The 21,506-nt window shown below is 34.0% G+C and overlaps 1 protein-coding gene across 1 annotated transcript; it reads left to right on the forward strand.

Annotated features, from left to right (window-relative positions):
* The first annotated feature begins 233 nt into the window (after window positions 1-233).
* Window positions 234-21,380, forward strand: LOC127831906 (proteoglycan 4-like). Its single transcript, XM_052356994.1, has 6 exons — window positions 234-253; window positions 16,989-17,114; window positions 18,385-18,642; window positions 18,872-19,039; window positions 19,823-19,985; window positions 20,476-21,380. The coding sequence occupies exons 2-6, from the start codon at window positions 17,000-17,002 to the stop codon at window positions 20,699-20,701; spliced, it is 930 nt and encodes a 309-aa protein (XP_052212954.1). The 5' UTR covers window positions 234-253; window positions 16,989-16,999; the 3' UTR covers window positions 20,702-21,380.
* Window positions 21,381-21,506: the final 126 nt, after the last annotated feature.

The following is a 21,506-nucleotide window of genomic DNA, read 5'->3' on the forward strand; positions in this document are numbered from 1 at the left end:
CCGAATAAAAGAAAAAGCACTGAAATGAATGATAGAAACAGTAGATCTATTATTTATATTAAAACATGCACCTATGCTCCACACAGTAATGTAAGTATTGCATAACCTTATTATGAAACATGACGTATGTAAACATGTCGAAATAATTGTATGCGTTCCAAAACATATGTTTTTATGACGTACCAATTATGACGTCATAGTTGTCAGTAGTTTCGTTTTCGATTGAAGCGACAACACACGAGAATTATCGCAGGTATAAAATTGGCTTGTTTCTCTGTTAAAGCGAGACTTTCTTTTGGAGATTGATCTCAGCCAGCACCTAAAGCAACCGTGTACATGATTGTTATGAAATTATAATATTTGCAATTTAAATTGCTTATATGCTTGTTTGTTTATTTATCCCGTTGTGACCCAAATTCGACGATATAAGGGATACATAAAGCAATATTTAGCAAATAATAAAAAAACTTATATAGCAAAAATAATAATTTTTAACTTGGCTGTAATTCTTTGAAATGATTCCAAGACAATTATCATCCATTTAAATTTAAACCGATAAAAATAGAACATCGTCGAATTTAGGTGTCGTCGAATTTGGGTTACGGTTAGAGTGTAGTGGGTGGGGTATGCTCTATTGACAAACATATTTTTCATAATTCTAGTATTATTTAAGTTTATACTGACAGGACGTATTTACAATTGATTTTAATTAAATAGCTATATGTTTTTGAAACAAAATATTTTATTTTTGGAGTGTATTTAGCTTAAAAGTTTCGTATCCAGCTGGAATATAGACAAAGACTAGCAGGGTGAGAATTGCTTTCGTTTGTTTGTCTATGCGTAAATAGTTTATGAACCATGTTTTCAGATAATGAATTCAAACAGCGTTCTAGATAAATGAAGGTTGTTAAGCCGCTGGGTACCAACCCCAGCAGGGCTCCAACAGACAAGTTTGTTGCCATCGTAGGCCCAATCCTGCAACTGGGCCTAGATGACCCGGCCAATACTCCAAGAGCCCAGTACAGTCAAGTTGCCATTACCGGATCATTACCCATAGCGGATCACTTTGATGTTGAAGACTGCGTATCGCGATAAATATTTGACATTTTTTTTATGATTTTTTGCACACAGCATCTTCAAGGCCTGTTCTTTAAAACGCATTGATTGAGTCGTAAACGGAGCTACTCTTTGTCAAACATTTTGGTATGTTTTGCTGACATAAATATATGACTTTGTTAACTTCCGGCTCGTTTCCAAATCGAGGTTTAACATTTTTCTCGGGCACATGCTATAACTCTGTTTGAAAGTAAGAAGTTTACGCATTAATTGAAAGGCCATTTAGTAGTCTTTCTGTCTGCAAAAGTCCATTTCAGTTTTGATTCGTGTTTAAGATTTTGCAACACCTTAAATGAAATGAAGAATTAGGGCAATAACGGATCAAGCATGATAATATGCGTATTGATAATCAGTGATTTTTTTGTCCAAAATGACCGCCGATATTCGGCTTCTTCCCAATTGCAAAAATCAACGATTTTCCCCAAAAATTTGACCAAAACTTCCAAAACAATTACCAAATTTTCCCAATAAAGCCAATACGATTACAATGTCATTTAGCGATAATTTTGTAGAACGAGTGCAGATCCAGCTTGTCGAGTCGTCGCCGAACGACAAATGACTTACTTATTGTGCGCAAATGTAGCCGAATACAATTTTACGTTGCTATCCACACATCTCTTTCTATGTTGCGGAGAATACCGACGATAGTCGATATATCCCGATTGAGCAGGCCTGTTTTTACACGCGTCCAAGATACTACGTTTGAGATAAAAAACTACAAATATGTATTAGAAATCTGCACCTTGAACGTGCGTCACGGAAACCAGTGTTGGACAATCGGAGTTCCGTCTACTCACAAAGTTAAAGCATTTAAGATGAGTTTCGTTCAAAAATGGAAAGAGACAAACATGATTTGATTTATATGTTAGTGGATCTGTTTATAATCAGATTCATGTGCATATTCTGCTTTATTATGTTTGCCACGTTGTACAGTTTACTGAAATAGCATTTAACTGAGGATGTCAAGTGCAAGATATTGAAAGGTAAACAAATAAAATATATTATTTTAACTCCATTTAATACATAATTAACACAACAAGAACACTAAAGCGTGTTTGTTAATATTTGTTAGTATTTTCACAATATATTTAATTAAAAAAAATGCTGAATTAAATTAATATTCTTAAAGAGGTTGTGATTAAATGGTGTATTTAAGAATCTATAGATTATTGCAAGTTTAATATGCACGTGGAAGGATATTAACTAAACGTTGTCTTTATTGTAAGAAGAGATTAAAGCAGTACTTTATAATATAAAATGCTGTTAAACATGCACTTAACTGTTTTAATTCTGTTCTTATTATCATATTTATAATGCTTTATGTTTCCCAATTTCATGGTTTATCGCGCTATTTTTCCACATGTCATGGTTTATCGCGCTAATTTTCCCAATCCAAATGGAACAGGCTGTAACAAAAAAAATCACTGATAATATATTAAATTAAAATATATGCAATATATTATATTAACATATATGCAAATCTTGTTGATTCTTACAATAAATAATCTCAATCTTAATGTTTTATTTCTGTTCCATGTTCAATATCGATGATTAGATATGATTCAAACAATTAACATGGTTTATAAGATGCCCATATCTTTTCGATATTTTTAGGATTTTCAACAGATAATTCACACAAGAACACCATGCGTAAAGTGTGGAGGCAAGATCACATATAGAAAACAATTAATAACAAAAAATGAATATAATTTATAACTGGCAATTTAACTTGGTCATTGTAAACAACACACTTCATGTTTCGACAGTTCAAATAGCGTGTTAGATGCCCCCCCCCCCTGAGTAGTTTAAGTCACGTGATCCGTTATGGCTACAACTGATCCGTTAATGCATGAATTCTGCGGCGAAAAAAAGGTATCACAAATACATTTTGCCTGCGTTTAAAAATAAGACTATGTGCTGAATCAGTAAGCAAAGGTAATATTTAATTAAATTGGTGCAAAAGAAGTCTCTAAACATTTATTGCTTTTCATCAGAACAACTAAATTACGCTACTGATCCGGTAATGGTAACTTGACTGTATGTGGGGCTCAGACCAGGAAGAAACAAGTCTGGTAAAAAACGAACCAAATCATTAATATAAGAACATGTATTAAATGTGTCTGACAGTTTATCAGATGTTTATTGCACCACTGAACAAAACACTGCCACCCAACTATTTATTTATATTTATCTATTTATTTTGGATCGAGGAAGAAATAACACTTTTTTAATAATAATAATAATAATGTAATTATTATTATTTTAAACGGCAATATCAAAAGTACTAGCATTACACAAACCTTTAATACTGATATTTATACTAACAATCCTCCTATCTCCTCCTCCTCCCCCCTCCTCCTCCGCCCCTTCCTCCCGCTCTCACTTCTTCTCCTCCTCATCCTCACGCTCCTTCTCCTCCTCCCCTCCTCCTATGCGTCTCCCTCCCTCTCCCCCTTCTCCTCTTGCTCCTCCTCCTCCTCATCATCATCATCATCAAATAATAATAATAATAATTATTATTATTATAATAGTTAAATAAATAAACTAAATAGCAATACAATTACTGATAATAATAATAATAATGTTAATCCTTCTCCTCCTCCTGCTCCTATTTCTCCTCCTCCTCATCATCAGCATCACCATAACCATCGTCATCATCATCATCATCATCAAAAAATGTTTAGAATAATAATAATTATAATAGTACAATAAATAAAAATAAATAAAGAAATAGCAATACAATTACTGATAATAATAATAGTAATAATAATAATGTTAATCCTCCTCCTCCTACCCCTGCTCCTCTCCTCCTCCTCATCATTATCATCATCATCATCATTACCACCATCATCATCATCATCATAACCATCATCATAAAAAAATGTTTACAATGGTGAATAAGTCGCGTATTTGTTTGTCAAAGCAAGTCTATATGCCTATAAGTACTGTGTAGAAAAGGAAGATATTGTTAAAAGTAACGATATTTTAATAGAGTTAATGTTGTACATATACTTGTTACATGCAAATTACCACTTTATCAAATACCTGTGATGATTAAAAAGGCCGAAATAGACAATAAGAGTTATCATAAGTGAACGCTATTGTACATTCCATGTATTAAAGTTTAACTAATAGAATACTTTACATTTTAATAACTGCTTAAAGCTTACCTCCTGTGTCACATCTAATACAATTCCCAACCTTCTTCAGATATCTTGAGAGTTGATTAATAAGAAAAATAATAATAATGATAATAACTTTATTTCACGAAGATAACACATTAAGAAATAAGATTTCTTTTTTACAATGTGGTCTTCAAAAACACTGTATATGTAAATATCACTCAACTATGTCTACCTTACTGCAGTCAGCCTTAAAATAATAATAAAAGCAACATAACAATAATAATAATAATAATAATAATAATAAAATTATAATAATAATAATAATTATGGTTATTTCATTCTTTCATAACAACAGACAATCAAAAAGCACAAAGATGAAAAAATACCCCAAAACGGTATTTTAATCGATACAATCAACATACACATCAAAACAAGTTTTGCGTTTGTAGCAAATGATTTTAAAAGTGCCGTTTAAAGGAAATAATGTAGGTGCTTGTCTTATTTTATTTGGAATAAAGTTCATATATTCCTCGCACCATAGACAAAGTACGCTTTCCGTAATTGGTTTTAAATGCAACAGATGATAAATCGTTGTGGGTGGTGGACCTAAGAGAGAATGTATTGTTATTGGATACAAAAATAACGTCATCAAAATAATGAGGCATTGAGCCATCTAAAACTTTGTACACTATAGTCCCAACAAGAAATGTACACCTATTTTCAAATGACAACCAGCCCAGTTTATTGAAAATTGGAATTGAAGGAGAGGAAAACGGTTTATTCATAACTATTTGTGCAGCTCGTTTCTGTATCGAAATTACCTTCTTTAAATTTGATATTGTGGCTGAGCACCGTATTGTGCAAAATAGTCCATATGTGGTAAGATGTATGAATTGTAAAACAACTTTATTGTTTCATAATTTAGATAGGGTTTAATACGTTTTAATAAGGCTAGCTTTGAGTTGAGCTTTCGACAGACGGTATTTATATGCAGTTGCCAGAGATGTTTGTCAACAGTTATTCCAAGTAAATTATGATGTTCAACTTGTTCAATAACAATGTTGTTGATTTTAAGTAATAAGGCGCATGTAGATTTATTAGCACTGGATAATACCATGCATTTAGTTTTGTTTGGGTGTATTAACATATTGTTAAAAGAGCACCAATTTGATATTATATCTAAGTCATTTTGCAAAGTATGTTGAATGTTTTAATGTCAACATCAGCTACATGTAAGGTAGAGCCATCTGCATAAAGATCTAACGCTCCCTTTTGAAGGAAAAACGGCATGTCATTTATGTATATAAGGAAGAGAAGAGGGCCGAGAATAGATCCTTGTGGTACCCCGGCTTTTATAGTTTGAAAAGATGATTTTTGTGTTCCGACTTTGACGCATTGTTATCTGTTAGATAGGTAAGACTGCATCAATGTAAGTACACTCTCAGAGAAATAGTACATAGAATATCATGATTTACTAAGTCAATGGCTTTTCTGAGGTCAAGGTATACTGACCCTACAATTTGTCTAGATTCTATGTTTTGTAGCAAAATGTAATGAAACGTACATTCCAATCACTAAATGTAAAGAAGTCATCGGGTGATTTTAACATTATTAACCAAGCATTGAAATCAATAGTTTAAGTCTAATAAGCACTATTTTTACTTGTCTTATTTAATCAAAGGGACACCAATACACAATTTCATGAACTGTAACTTTATCACCCAATGATTTGTATTGATTCGTTTAACGCGCAGGCATTCGTGTTAAATTGAAAGGGTTGTAAAGAAACGGTGTTAGATTTCAACGAAATAAATACAAGCTGCTTTGTAGCACGAAACTTAAGAAATCTGCTTTGGTAGATTATTGACTTTGGAAGATATCGGAGGACGAGGTAATATATTCAGTTTGCAAAATGATCACTGAGTAATGGTCAAGACAAAGAACAATAAGCATTGCAAAAACGTTAATGGTTGTTATAAATAATTTCTGGCAGTGGATACTTATAGGCCGCTTTAAATTACTTAGTTAAGCAATCCCCGATCCGTCATTCAAATGGTATTCATATTAATTTCAACCTAAGTATTAAATTGTTCATTGAATGATTTGTAAAATGTGTTAACATAATTGTGTACATCAGATGTAATGATCTAACAAAAAAATAATGGTTTGATGATTTAAAAAAACAAACAAATAACAAACACATGCGTTTATAAATATGACAATATATATAAAACGTGATATATCGTGGATAACATTAAGACAACATCCTTATAGCTAAGAATATTATTATAGTTAACTTCCGATTATAAACTGAATTATATCTATAAATATACCATTTGCAAATTAGTGTAATGATAAGTTAGACGCCAAAAATGCAAATAATGCTTATTGTTTTAATGCATATTAGTACATATTAACGTTTTTTTTTCTGTAAAATATTTTTAAACTCCCCGCTTTTAAAGCTGCAACGTACATATGTATGAGGCCATTATTCAAGTAATTATTTCCACTTACATCTAAAACAATATTGCAGGTATATATGTTGTATGTGTCAACGAGGTATGTTCGATATTTATCACCTTCAGTGACCTTCACAAAAAGTCTGAATACTAATAGGTGTCTTATAGCAGTTACAAGTACACATAGTTTGATTCACGTTGAATTTTTAGTAGATATGTCTCATCGTCCGCAGACTTTGAACAACGAAGTCGTTTCATATGCAGGATGGCCGCATTTTGTTCAGGGTTCCATTGTAAAGAGCTTTTATAAGTCTGCAACGTCTTAACCGATTGCTCTTCCATTTCCCAGCAATGTCCAAGCATATTTAAAGATGTATCAAAATGCTTCTGAAATCGCACGTTGTTTGGTTTGCCTTGTGCCAGTTCAATGTAGGATTTGATCGCATTGAACGCTTTCTTAACCTTTGAAGCGATTATGATTGTGTTGGTGTTTTGGTAGAGTTTCCTGTATGTAAGGTATTGAAGATAGTAGAAAAACGGCTAAATGTGCACAGAAGCACAGTCAAAGTGTGTGTAAAAGGGCTTTGGAAGGCCTGATGGAGTGGTTGCTCCGATAAACCTTCGGTTAAATTCATATCGCAGGAATATAGGCACACACATTGCCTCTGCATCTCTAAAAGCCATGAATATGGAGTGCATTTGTTTGAAAGACTCATCGTACGGTTGATGAGCTGCCCTTTCTAATATCAAGGGATCCATCATTGGTGAATCGAAATATTCGGAAATATTGTTGTCTGCTTTTGTTCTTCTATTTTATCTTCCACCTGTTCTAATAGTTCACAGGCTGCATCAAGCTCATTATTGCAGTAAACGAATGAAGCGTATCGCATATAGCAGGACACTATTCCGGATTGTATTGACTCGCCAAACAAGTGCCTCGCACCATCGATGCCCGCTTTGCCAGGCCAATAATCTATCCATTCTTCAAGTGGACCTAATTTTCTATTCAGAATACATTTTCCTGCGCCCCGATCTAAATACGCCGAGGCGCCTAAGCTCGCCATAACTGAGATAACAATGTGCAAAGCGTAGCTCAAATTCTCTTTACTTTTACGAGCTTTAGCCAGTGTGCGTGATAAGTGAAAATTCAGTGCCATACATTGTTTTTCAAAAATAATTTGCTTTAAAGTGGCATCGCTGTCATTAAATTCAAATCCATCAAAAGGAGGAAGAAATGCACAAAACTGTGTTTTCATATAGTTGGACAACTCAGACCTATAAGATATACTTTTATGTATTGAAATCCTCCTATTTCGTTTAAGCATCGTCCCGACACCATCCATTTCTATTGTCTCGAGTGTTCCAGGAATTGACTTCAACATTTCTGACATTTTATTAAGAATTTGCAGGAACTCATGTCTGTCCATTTTCCCATCAAAAATGTTAACCATTTTAGTTGTAAAATGTGGAAAGTACCGGCGATTTAAGAAACGCCTCAAATTAGAAAGTACATATTTAACACAATTGACAAGATTGTTCTTCCTCCACACATCGCTCGGGATGTTTTCGACCGCAAAAAATAAGGCTGTCTTCACATGAAATGTGCTTATCGTGTCGACGCCATTCTGAACAAAATTCTCTTTTGTGATCATTTTGGCAAGAACATATGCTTTTAGGTGGACCATTCCCAAACTGAACATAAGTCGCCGTTCTGTTAAATTTGTGGAAATTCGCCAATAATAAGAAGAAGTATCGTACTTAGAGATGTTCGTACTTGTGGGGAGTACCTGTCGAACTATAACAACGCCACATTTCTTAACGTTATCGTACGTAAACATGTTTGTTATGTTGGGAGGTCTTGGGGAACAATAAAAACACCATATTTCTTGGCTTTTTCAACGCCTTCTCCGAAGGCCAGTGACCGGGGCGAGGCCTTAAAAAAAATACATTCTGGCGGTAAACATTTACAGTTAAATGCGTAAACATGATCCTTATTTCCACAAAGTTGCGCCGGTCCATGCCATTTACTTTGTTTGATTACATCCTCCCTCTGTCGTGGAGCATTGTATAAAAAGTTATTGTTAATATTTCCAGTAAGTGTTCCATGTTCGAAGATAATAAAAAAAATCTGATATTAGAGCATTCCGTTGAAAATGTTCACTTAGCCAAGTTTGCCAATCGACAATGCTGTTTGTCTGGTTCAATCAAAGATAATTTACAGTACTGGGAAGCACAATACTGGGGGGTGCTCACAACGATTACAACACTGTCACTCCTAAGCGATACTGTCGGCGCTTCGGAATCCAGTACTAAATTAAATCATTTTAAAACACCAGAATTCATCAGTGTCGGAATTCATTCCTTTTGTGGTTGTTCCCTCGATTTGACTACCAAAATAATAAATGCGTCTGTTGTGTCCAAACATTTGGTGTATATAAGATTGTTCAAGTTCAGAATATTTATATTTCTTTCTTCTAAAGTTTTTAAATCTTCACTGAAGGTGTGGTCATCAACAACACGTGAAAAAAATGAGCAATTTACAACCCGTGTTATAAAGGAATGGAATATCGATAAATTGTAATTCAACGCATCAGTGCCTTTTTATGATATAATTTGCTAACAATAAGTTTGCACGGGCGTCGGCAAAGCGGCGGAAGGGGGGGGGATGAACATCCCATAAACTTTCACTGTGATAATAATTAATGACGCCTATAAGCGCGTGTGCGTTTGAAATAAAGTAGATTTAATTTATTGAGAAATACGATGTGTTGAAGGATGTTATTTGTGTTACAAGTACAAACAATATCAAGAATGTGCCTTGTATTGCAAGTTTAAATAGAAAATTTTAACCTAAATCTTATCTTAATTCTCAGTTAAAACAAGCGATGTGTTTGTGAAACACTATGTCCCCATATATTTGACCTTTGACCTTGAAGGATGACTTTGACCTTTCACTACTCACAATGTGCATCTCCATGAGATACACATGCATACCAAATATCAAGTTGCTATCTTCAATATTGCAAAAGTGTACATTCAATAAGCGATTTTGACCCATTTATTTGACCTTAAAGGATGACCTTGACCTTTCACCACTAAAAATGTGCAGCGCTATGAGATACACATGCATTTCAAATATGAAGTTGCTATCTTCAATATTGCAAAAGTTATTGCTAATGTTAAAGTTTGCACAAACAAACACACACACCAACCAACAGACCAACCAACAGACAGGGCAAAAACAATATGTCCCCCACTATAGTGGTGGGGGACATAAAAAAAAAACAAATAAAATGTTCATGTGCAAATATGTTATTGTCGTTTACATTGCATGTTACCAATCAAAAGATTAACTTCTTTCAATATTCCTTTCGTAAAGAGATTTCCAGAACAACGTTCATAAAAACCTTAGTCTGTTTGCACCTTTTAGATACAAATTGCATGGCATTGTCTGGTGCCGCAAGTGCATGATCTAGTCGAGATTATTGATCCTTATTTTGTTTGGATGTGTTTTTAGTGTCGGATGTGTGCGCTATGTTCCGTCATTTCGAAAGTTTTCCGTTGAGACTGATATTGCATAGACCATTATTATCATTTTGCAAATAATTCATTTGTATTTATAGAATATGTTATGTGCTTTGGCATTACTCAATATTGTTTATACATGATAAATACATAGTATTATGCCAAGTATTTGTCAATGTACAGAATTCACAAAATTACATACTTATTTATAGTTTGATAAATAAATTAAATAACACAATAACATCAGCACAAAGTTGTTGATTTCGAATTTAAATAACGTTTAATGGCACCTGCCAAAAATGCTGTATTTCATGAGAATGCAAAAAAGTATCGCCACCTCGAAGTAAAAATTCTGCACGACTCCCGCCTGCCTAAAGGTTTACAGTTTTCAACGCCTCTGCTTTAACAAGTCTATTATATTTGATTTTTACCTGATAATAAGTTTCGATTAATAAACCGTGGTACGAGTCGCAATAAATTAAAAAAGCGAATGTTTTTACACATATTTAATGAGAGTTGAATTGGCTTTGGATAACTACGTACAGTAAAGTTTCACGTCATTCGAATTAAATTACAATCACTCATAAAGAGTGGGTGTTAAAATGTTACCTGTTTATGAGATGATATACAAAAACGATGTCGTATTAGATTTTTGGAATTAAAAAAAATAAAGACTTTATCTTAGTACATGGACATATGTTTTCTATAATTATTTTTAAACCAAACTCTGTTAATACTTATGATATAATATATTATTTACCCTTTGTTGATGTTTGACAAAGGCATTGACTTTGAATTTGTAAAACTCAGCACAATATATATTCAGTAAGTTATTGTCACAATTGTATCCCTATACAGTTGAACAATAGAGTTTATATTTGAATTTGTGTAACTCAGCACAAGTATCTATTCATTATGTAATTTTCACAATTGCATCCCTGTACAGCTAAACAATAGTGGTATAAGATGAATTTGACCTTTGTTTTAAAGGTCATGAATCTTTTAGTGCGTGTTTTCGACACTACCGGCGTCTTTTCCCTGGACAAACAATACGGACGACGGCTACGTGACGCGTACAGGCCTCTTTCAGGCTTGTTCCTACAGTAACGTGTTTTGATCCGCATCGCCATTGCCAGGCAAATTCTTACGATAAATAACTGTTAATTATATTAACAAATACACTAATTTAAATCACTGCATGGTGCAGTGATTGTCGCATAAATAGCAGATATACCTCGCTGTATTGATGATATTTTTTAGTTTCATGTAATGATTATAGTGTCTTGGCCATACGTGTCAGTTTTAAGTATTGAATCTATTGTTTTGGGAATATGTTACGGTTTAAGTATTGAATCTTATGTCTTGATAACATGTTTTGGTTTAAGTATTGAACCTAGTGTCTTGTGTGTATTTGAGATTTATTTACAGGTCGTCCAGCGTCTCCTCGACTACAGATGTATCGACCTGCCAAAAATACCTAGTGTCTTGGTAATATGTTACTGTTTAAGTATTGGTTGAAGCGCCTGAGTCATAAGTTACAGTTTACGCATTGATTGTAGTGTATTGGTCATATGTTACAGTTTACGTATTGATGCATTATGTGACAAGCCTCGTTATTTTAAAGGAATAGGACGCGAGCTATCGATTAAGGGGAGAAAACTCAAAAATATTGTTTGAAAGTCTGTTTTAGATTTATTCGGATGGACAAACTGCTCGAAATCTTGCTTGATTATCGGCCGTCTGTGAGTAAACGGCTGGACAGATTTCTTTGAAGTATTTTTTTAAAGGTTGTCCAATTGCCCATAAGAAGACCAAGGGATGCTTTAGATTAAAGCTATTTTTGACATTTTTGCGGCCCGCGAAGACAGGCTATGATAATTTTTTGTTAATGACCTTGTTATGATTCCAATATCAGAGGGTAGGGATTTATTTCACGGCTCTTTGTCAATTTTTCATTCATTAAACATGATTTTATATATTTATTTGAATATATTGGGCTCCTGGGCCCATATATTATCCAGGGTACGTTACTTCTACCTGTGTTGCTTCCTCGTATTTAAATATTGGCATTGTATATAACAAATGTTTCAATAAATTGTATGACGTTCCTTTTTTTCCTTGTATGTAAATATTGTCAATTTATTAAAGGATATTTTTATGTATTAATATATTTATTTATTTATACATATATTTATACATACATTTATACATATATTTATATTTATAATTATATATATTTAAATATATATATTTATATAAGGAATAACAACAATGTCGAGAGGCTCAATTCAATAAAATTCAATATTTTATGTTATTATTAGCTCTACCATCTAATATTCGTTCATACAATTTAGTAATGAATTTGTTAATTACTAACAGTTACTTAATTGTATGAACGAGCATTCGATTGTACTAATAGCTTGAGATATACAAACTTAAATTCAGATCTTAATTCCAGGTCATGGATATTATTATATATAACTTTTTTTAACCAATGTTTATAAGCGATTGTGTAAGGATATTTTTTTTTAAATGCACAAATAATAACATTCATTGGTTTTAACATTAATGTAATTGGTTACTGGGACAATTGTGTAGTAAAGCCTCGGCTACATTTAATAAATACAAGTTATATTGCATTCATTCTTAAGGTCTAAAGAAACCGTTTAAGTAGGATTAAGATCATTTGCGTTAATTAGAACTGTTCAATAGTAAATACATTTTATGTATATATTGAACATGAGCCCATGTCTGAGGTTAATGATGACGCTCAGCCGTGATCTAGTGGTAACGTATCATCTCTTCCCTCCAGGGGCGTAGATTCGATCTGAGACTACACCGAGTCATTTTTCCTAAATGTTTCAAACAGAGCTCTTAAAAACTCAATGTATATGCCGGAACGGGCATCGTATTTTTTGCACCGTTCCCCGTAGCAAAACCAACACGCCTCCTTTACGCGATTGAAATAAGGTGGATATATCCGACTTAACAAGAAAATAAGTGTACTCTAATAACAGAAATAAGAGTGGAACTCTCGTTGCATGTATATGACATGACATGTGCACTTGGTGCATACAGCCAATGTGTTACACATACTATGAATTTGATAACTTTGTTTGCTGAAGTCTATGTATATGGTGACAAATCAGATATGTTTTTTTTTATTTAATCCATTGCAAATTTGCGCTTTTAAAAAGAAACATTTACAGTTGATACTTTATTTTACTTCCTGAATTTATCTTCCTCTTTACATTGTTAATTGCACAACAAACAATCGTAATTCACTAATCGACTCTAAAGTATCTAATTTACTTTTAAAGACACTCCTTACTCGATTGTACATTACGGACGTTATAATTGCAGTGTCAATAGCTTTGCCATTGGCTACAACAACTCCACCCTTAACGCTTTTACAGTATACAAGCAAATGCAGGGACAAGTATACACTAGGATATTGTAGTGGTTTGATTAAAGGTCCTTCTCTAGTGCATTAATGTAAGCCTTGTGCTCGAACGTAAAATTTAAGCAAGCGTTCTATTCTGCAAAAGTGTTACACAAAGTCCCACACAAAGTCCCCCACAATCGTATGACGTATGCAAGCAGTCTAGCATACATACTTGACAATAACGACGTATCTAAAAACTAATTCGTTTCGATTTTATAATTTTAATTACGCAAATGTACACACCTATGGGTCTGCGAGGTTTGAAACTAAAGCTTTTATGTTGTAGTAACCGTTAATAAGAACGGTTAATAATTTCTAACCTAATATTTATTATTGAAAATAAATCATTATACGTAATAAACATTTGATAGTTTTACTCTAAAGAGGTTTTTTTCTCGCTCCTATTAATTATTAAATGATTACATTCCATTCATCGAATATCACACAGATATAACAAACTGAACCGTTTTCTCCAAATTACCAAATCATGAAGTGCAATTAAAGTGTAAAATACCGATATTTTTCATACGTGTAACATTTGCATTAATGTCACTGTTTACATTGGTTAGTATTTTAAATGTTCACGTGTTCGGATACATTTTGATTTGTTCGGTCCCTTCTCCGTAGGTGGTTCGCATCCATTGCTAGTCTTCACAGCCACGGGTGGTGATCCGCGACTCAAACTCTCCGGACTTCCGGTTCCTCACACTTCCGGTTGACAGTCAGGTTAAATTCCAATAGGTCCCACTGTCAATATCTGCAAAATATTAGGTAAAAAAGAAAAACCAGATTTGTTAACGTACTATAAATAGGTCGATAAGCAAATGACTAATGACTGCATAGTTTCCAACATTTGCAAAAACATGTCTATTCAAACTAAGGATATACAATCTTTATAATACCAACTAATTTGTCTACACTACAAATTATACGATTTACTTTATGATGTGCCTTTGTCAATATTTAATGTTATTTTGTATGCAATTCCTTCTTAAATCGTTGAATTGTCTCTTTCCAGTCGAATCGATAGTTTATGTCAAGTAGATTACCGTAACGAACTATAAATGTCAATAGTTCCTACTTCAGAAAGATATTAACGTGTTGCGGTTTAATAATACTTAACTACACACATGCCAGACATCATATGACTTCTCCAAACTAACTGCATACAAGCGCATTGCGGAAGGTTCATGAAGGTTGCGATGTGTTCAATTACTTATCTTTCAAGATTTGACCTCAATATGTATATTATTCGATTCCGCCGAGAAGTACCTTGAACACTATTACATGGTGAACTGCATTGATGGAGCAGGTAACTATTATTGACTTAATTTTTTCCAGAGTCGTTGAATTTTACGATGTTGCTTAAAATTCTATCCGCATGTGAAAAGGTCCGCAATACGGACGTCATAGAACAAGACTTTAGAACAAGGTATATTTAGTGATTAAACCAATATTCATATAATATGCCTATTTATATGGCCTTTATATAGATCTTTAATGTTTTTGATACTAAAGTTGCAACTCTATCGGCCTATGATTACATTGAACAACCTTACCCTAAGCGACATTACGTTTTTTTTTGTGAGAATTGATTTAAAAGCTCTTAGCATGTTATCCCAAAATATGACGTTTCACGAAAGCCCCTTTTTAATAATATGATCTGCTAAAGAAAGAAAATTCGATTAAAAACATAACTTTTTAAAGATCGTTTTACTTCTTTCTTGATATTTTGTATGTGTAATTTTAAATTCGATGTGAATACGGTAAATAGAGCTTAAGTGTTAAAACAATATGTTCTCATTATAAAAATATATGCTCTTGCTAAAGTGATTACATGACACGTCCATACACCTTTTGTATGAAAAAGGAAGACATAGAACGTGATAAAGTAGTTTTTTATTGACTAAACCAGAACCATGATGTGTCCTTCACAATAAAGCTTACAATGTATTTGTAGTTTACTTGTTTCGATTTGACCATTGTTACTTATTTTAATTACAATCATAAAAAAGTTTGCATTTTGTATCCAAAACGAATAATTTCACTTATGCAAAACGTTGATTTTTAGGCATCCCGTCTAACAGCTCCATACAATAAATTAAAGTGCAGAAAATAAGTCCTTAAATTAACATGCAGCCTTATATTTGAGCGTTATGTACATGACATTTTAGTCAGTTGCAAACACCACTTCTGTCTGTGGCAGATTTTCCTGATAGGGGGTTCTCAGCTGAAAGCTCACTCAATAACAGGGTTCAGAATCAACTGGGTTTTCAGGGGGCTTACACATGGGCTGGACAGAATGTAATCACACCATTAAAAACTTTATTTTTGCAAACATCTCAAGTAATTTAAATGCATTTGCAAAAATCTATAATGCATACAAGACAGTTTCTTTTGCAGCTTGTGCCGATATATTAAGGTATAAGAATAAATTATTGAATACGTCTGAAATTGGTGACACAGTGAAACGTTGCGTGAAACATAACCGTGTACAATGAATTCAGTAAATATGGATTTTTTGTTTTAACAAGAACACATGCTTATTAGAATAAAGTCAATAAGCAGCATACAAATCTGTCTTATTCAGTAGTTGAAATTCTTAAGAAAACTTGTTTAAAAAAGTTATTTGAAATAAAGCAGCACTTACCGTCGTGTTTAAATCCATTAAAGTTAAAAGGTGGAACCCCAAATTGTCACGTGATCCTGCACCCTAAATAAGAATATCAATAGTAAAATGTTGAAACAAACATGCTCAATAAACTCGCCAAACAATTAGCGGTTTTCGTCAGCTCAACGCATCGATTGGTAACACCCCGTGCGAATCCTTATGAAGATTGAATTGTATTATCACGTGAATAATTATAGAGTTTGCTTCAAATCTAACTGTGGTACAAGAACCAAATTTAATAATTATTAAATCATCATACTTTTAAGAAATCCACTTTTTCGTATTTTGCGATATGCGTTAATGTTCAAATAGCACAACGACGCAGATCTTCTTTCTAATAAAATATTTATTGAGCTAGCAATCGTTGTTTCTTCTGATTACTTAATTGCAAATAAACTTGTATTCATAAATTCATAAATAAAGAGTATTTTACCCGTTTTTACCGTATTCCCCGCACAAAAATATGATATCGTACTCCTGAATATGTTCATCTTGATTGTGTGTCTACTAACAGTTATGTAAGACTTGGTGTCTATTATGAAGTAAATATACAGTTACAATACAAATGTGTGCAAAGCTTAAGTTGCGAGGTTTGTCTTTATCAGATCCAAAGATGACCCCCGTAGTGAACCTTATTTATTTGACAGAGAACCTGTCGATGGCCCCTGTCACAGGTCTTAAGAACCGTCCTAAGGTGGACTTTGACGCGTATATGGGAAAACTGCACCATGAGGCGGCAGGAATCGTATATAACAGAAAAATGGGAAATCCAGGTATGGTTCTCAGCGGGTATAGTGTTTGACAGGAAAATGGGAAACCCAGTTATGGTTATGAGCGGGAATCGTGTATGACAGACAAATGGGAATCCCAGGTATGGTTCTCAAATATTCTAAATATTCGGCTAATGAGTTCGAGTTTACACTACACTTTAAAAGTTGTGTGATTGTTGAGTGTGTTTGTTTTTGTCTTGTTTTTCGGAGGGGGGGGGGGATAATTTTGATGATCTAAAGAATGGAAGCTAATATCGGTGATATGTGACCGAAACTTAACCCTGATTTGTTCATTTGTTAACTCTTATAAAACGTCTTACGTAAAAGTAGATCAAAGCGGTCAAAGGCAATATTAATGACCAATGTCATTTGTAACTAGCGGAACACAAGGTGGTTTATTCAAAGGAATGCCTAAATAGTCGATATGAATGTGAAAACTGAAATGAATATGACTTTGTTCAAGTTTCAAAATTTCTTTATATATTTATTATTAGATAGGTGAAACATGTTTATTCATTATTCGATAGGCGAAACATGTATAATCCGTAAAATGGTGTTTATTTCCACTGACCCAACCGAACCTATTTTGTCGCGCCGACGCTGGACATTTTGGAAGTTAAGAATTTTTAAATGAAAAGGTAAATAAAACCGATTCGCCGTATTCTGATGGAGTTGTAATGTGAAACAAGCATCGTATTTAGGCTGCTTAACGTATTTATTAACATTTTCCGTCTAGTTCACTTATTTTTTTCGATTCTCAGATTTCGCTGAGTACGATACTCGCAAGATTGACCCTATGACGGGAGACGGAGGTATACCTACTATTGACCCTCCGGCAATTCCCGGTCAGATTTTTAAGGTATGAACAAGTAGATACTTTTGACCGTTTGTAAGCAATCATATATGATACATGGCTTAAGGTTCGATACCTTCAATTGCCCACTGGCAATACTAGTATGCGGATCTGACGTAATGACGTGATGTAGGAAATGCCGTTGATACATTGTTCACATGAAGTATGCATAATGAACAAGTTGACATGTGCTACAATATGTACGCATAGCCATGCATCTAATGTAATCAGGAAGTAATTCCATCAACGTTTTAAGTTATGAAGATGAAATTAATATTCCGACTATGTCGTGGAAAATTGGTGATAATTTTTGAGCCAATGGTCTTTTGAAATGAAGTGCGAGGTCAAGTTTTATGTTGCTGCTGTATTGACGTATCTATTTCTTCTGTTGTCGTTTAATCGTTGTATCTGTAAACCCAGAGGATGGTGACTATAATGAGATTCCCCCCGAGCTGCCGACCAGATCAAAGCCCCTGTCAGAACCACAATCGTTGGCAACACAAGATCCGGCACATGAAGACCCGAAACATAAAGATCCGACACAGACAGATCCGACAAATAAAGATCCGACAAATAAAGATCCCAAACATAAAGATCCCAAACATAAAGATCCGAAACATAAAGATCCGAAACATAAAGATCCGAAAAATAAAGAACCGAAACAAAAAGATAAACTGGGTTTGCACAATAAGTGTTATTGTTATATTATGATTGTTTTTAAAATATATCGCACGAAAGTTGTTATACGACACGGTGAAATACGTTTACTTATGTGAAAAAGTTCAAATACTTAATTAAATTATGCTTTAAACGATTCACTTACAATAGAACGGATTTGCATTCTGATCTATCTATCAAAAAAGCCTCTCATAAATTTATCAAATTTAGTGCATATTGATATTTTCAGCAAAGGCGGAGAAGAAACCCGCGCCTGTGTGCTCTAAGAAACCAAAGCCTCCTCCGGCAGTACAGTCACCTATTGCCGTGGCGGTGGATGTAAGCGAAGAAAAGAACCCGGACTTTCCGGCTCGCAGACCTCTACCGCCGTCGACCAACACTTCCCTAAGTAAACAAGGTGTGCTATCCAACATGGTTACCATTAAACGATGGTTAAGCGTGAGTCAGCGTGTGTTTAGGTAACAAACGCGCTCGGTGGTCGACGAAACGGTTGTACAGTGCAATTAAGTTAAACGACCCTAACGCCCTGGTTTTATTTATCCCTAAAACCTAGAGCCGTGTTACTCATAAACGCCATGAAACGAAAAGCTTTCGTCGAAGTAAAAAGTTAATGATTTTGCAACAAGTATAATTTTAAAATGAATGCGCTATGGACACTGGATTCTACGAAAATTTTAATTTCAAAATTCGTATCAATGTTAATGCTGTAGTTAAATAGTGTTTAACTAAAGTGATTGCCGATGGCCTGAGCTGAATTCTGCCAATATTGTAATAAAATATACGAAAGAACATTTTAAACGTGTAAACCCAATTCTAGTATATAAAGTTGTTATCCTCCACATTAACATTATGTATTCAAGACGTAACTTACACTTATAGAACGATGCATGGGAAAGCACTACGACAAGTTTGAAGATTATTATCAACAATAACACAAGTTTCATCCTATATAGCTATTGCTATTGTTATTTATTAATAACAACCCCTCATGAATGTCGCATTGATGGTTGTACATTTTGAAGGTTATTAGCAAAATTGTTTTCAAAGGAATAGGAGCGAATTTCAAAACGTAATGTAAATTCAATATCGCACGCCTCAGGTTATTGCATGTAAATATTTTTCTTCCTGCTGTTTTGGACTTTAGTTTATGCTCTTATATGCACTATAATTATGTCTTTAGGGGCGGTACCGTATGTCAACTGTTCCGTTGGCCGCGCAACAGTTCGTCCCTTCCCGAAAAATAGTATGGAACCGGCAGAACATGACGTCACTGATGACGCTGGTTCTTACGAACTAGTGGGAACGGCAGATGCAGTGTACTCAGAGGCTTATGGTGACGTCATGTACGTTGAATTTTCATTAATTATTAAAGTTTTCATTAAAATGATGGTTTAACAAGATGAGTACGATGATATGCTGATAATATTGATGGTGAATAGAAGGAGAGTAGGATGATGATGACGACGATGATGATGACGATGATTATGATGCTGAAGTTGATGATAATGAAAAAGAAGAAGAAGATAATGAAGTTGATTATAATGATGTTGATGATGATGATACTGATGATGATGATGATGATAATGATGATGTTAGTGATAATGTTGATGATGATGATGATGTTGTTGCTGTTGTTCATTATGCTGCTGATGATGATGCTGACGATGCTGCTGCTGCTGCTAATGATGATGATGATGTTGATGATGATGATACTGATGATGATGATGATGACGATGATGATGATGATGATGATGATGATGATGATGATGAGAACAATGCTGATGATATCAATGAGGATAACAATTATTAAGGTATTGTTGTTTTTATTTTAAGACCTGTCTCGAAGGAAAGTGAAAACACAAGTCATATTTCGTATGGGAATTATGTGAAACTCGGTATGTCAGCGTTGACGCCTTCGTCTTACCTGATGGCACAGATATTGAAAACAGATCAAGGAACTAAGTCAATCAACATGGACAAAATTAAAACTTTGACAATGAATGAAATAGATTACATTTTAAGGCTTTTGAAACTCCACGAATACATAGAAACATTTTAAGATAACCAAGTGGGACGGTGCCATTTTGACGAGTCTCAAACGTGATGATTTGGTGAACGAGTTGGGGATGAAGAAACTGCAGGCGACGAGACTATTTATGTACATGTCTGAGGGCTACATCCCCAAGTGATTTCATTCCTGCATATGCGTTTCGTGTGTGATTCTCATTACGCGGAATGCAAATATATGCAACTTACTCAATACCCTGTTTATAATTAAAATCTTTTGGCCTACAGCCATTATTAAAATGGAAGTGAAGATTATGTACGCAGAACATAGAAAACATTAATTTGTGTATTGCATAATTTGTTACACAATTTGGCATATGCATATGTTTTCATGGCGTTCAATATGCAAGGCACGATAAAACTTCGTGTTCTTAATTTGAATCTTTCATGTCCATTATACGAGAGTTAAAATTTAATACAGTTGAATGCATCGGAGGTTTTATCGTGCATCATCGGTGCGACAACGAACTAAGATTGCGCTGATACATGGATTGAGTTGTTAACAAACTTTGATTGGACTGATGTTGGCGGCTTTGTTATTGTTTCATGCAGTGTTTGAAATATGTTGTAATATGTTGTAATATGTCGTCCGTGCTATTTGATCCACCACTAATCCTAAGTATTTGAAAATGTTTGCGCCTCAAACATTATAATAAACCAGTTTTATTGTATGTGCTTGTACACGTTTATCGTTAACATAGTGTTATAATTTTGTGCTGATTGTAACAAACTACTGTTATCACACGTGTTCCAGAATCTTCGCAAAACATCTACTTCATATATTGTTATTACGCCAT

Source organism: Dreissena polymorpha, chromosome 5 (assembly GCF_020536995.1).
Source record: "Dreissena polymorpha isolate Duluth1 chromosome 5, UMN_Dpol_1.0, whole genome shotgun sequence".
Classification (NCBI taxonomy): Eukaryota; Metazoa; Mollusca; class Bivalvia; order Myida; family Dreissenidae; genus Dreissena; species Dreissena polymorpha.

Coding starts and splice junctions, on each gene's coding strand:
- LOC127831906 (XM_052356994.1), top strand. CDS start 17,000: ATGGCCCCTGTCACAGGTCTTAAGAACCGTCCTAAGGTGGACTTTGAC. Junction 18,643..18,871: donor GAAACAAAAAGATAAACTGG/GTTTGCACAATA, acceptor TGATATTTTCAG/CAAAGGCGGAGAAGAAACCC. Junction 19,040..19,822: donor CACTTCCCTAAGTAAACAAG/GTGTGCTATCCA, acceptor TTATGTCTTTAG/GGGCGGTACCGTATGTCAAC.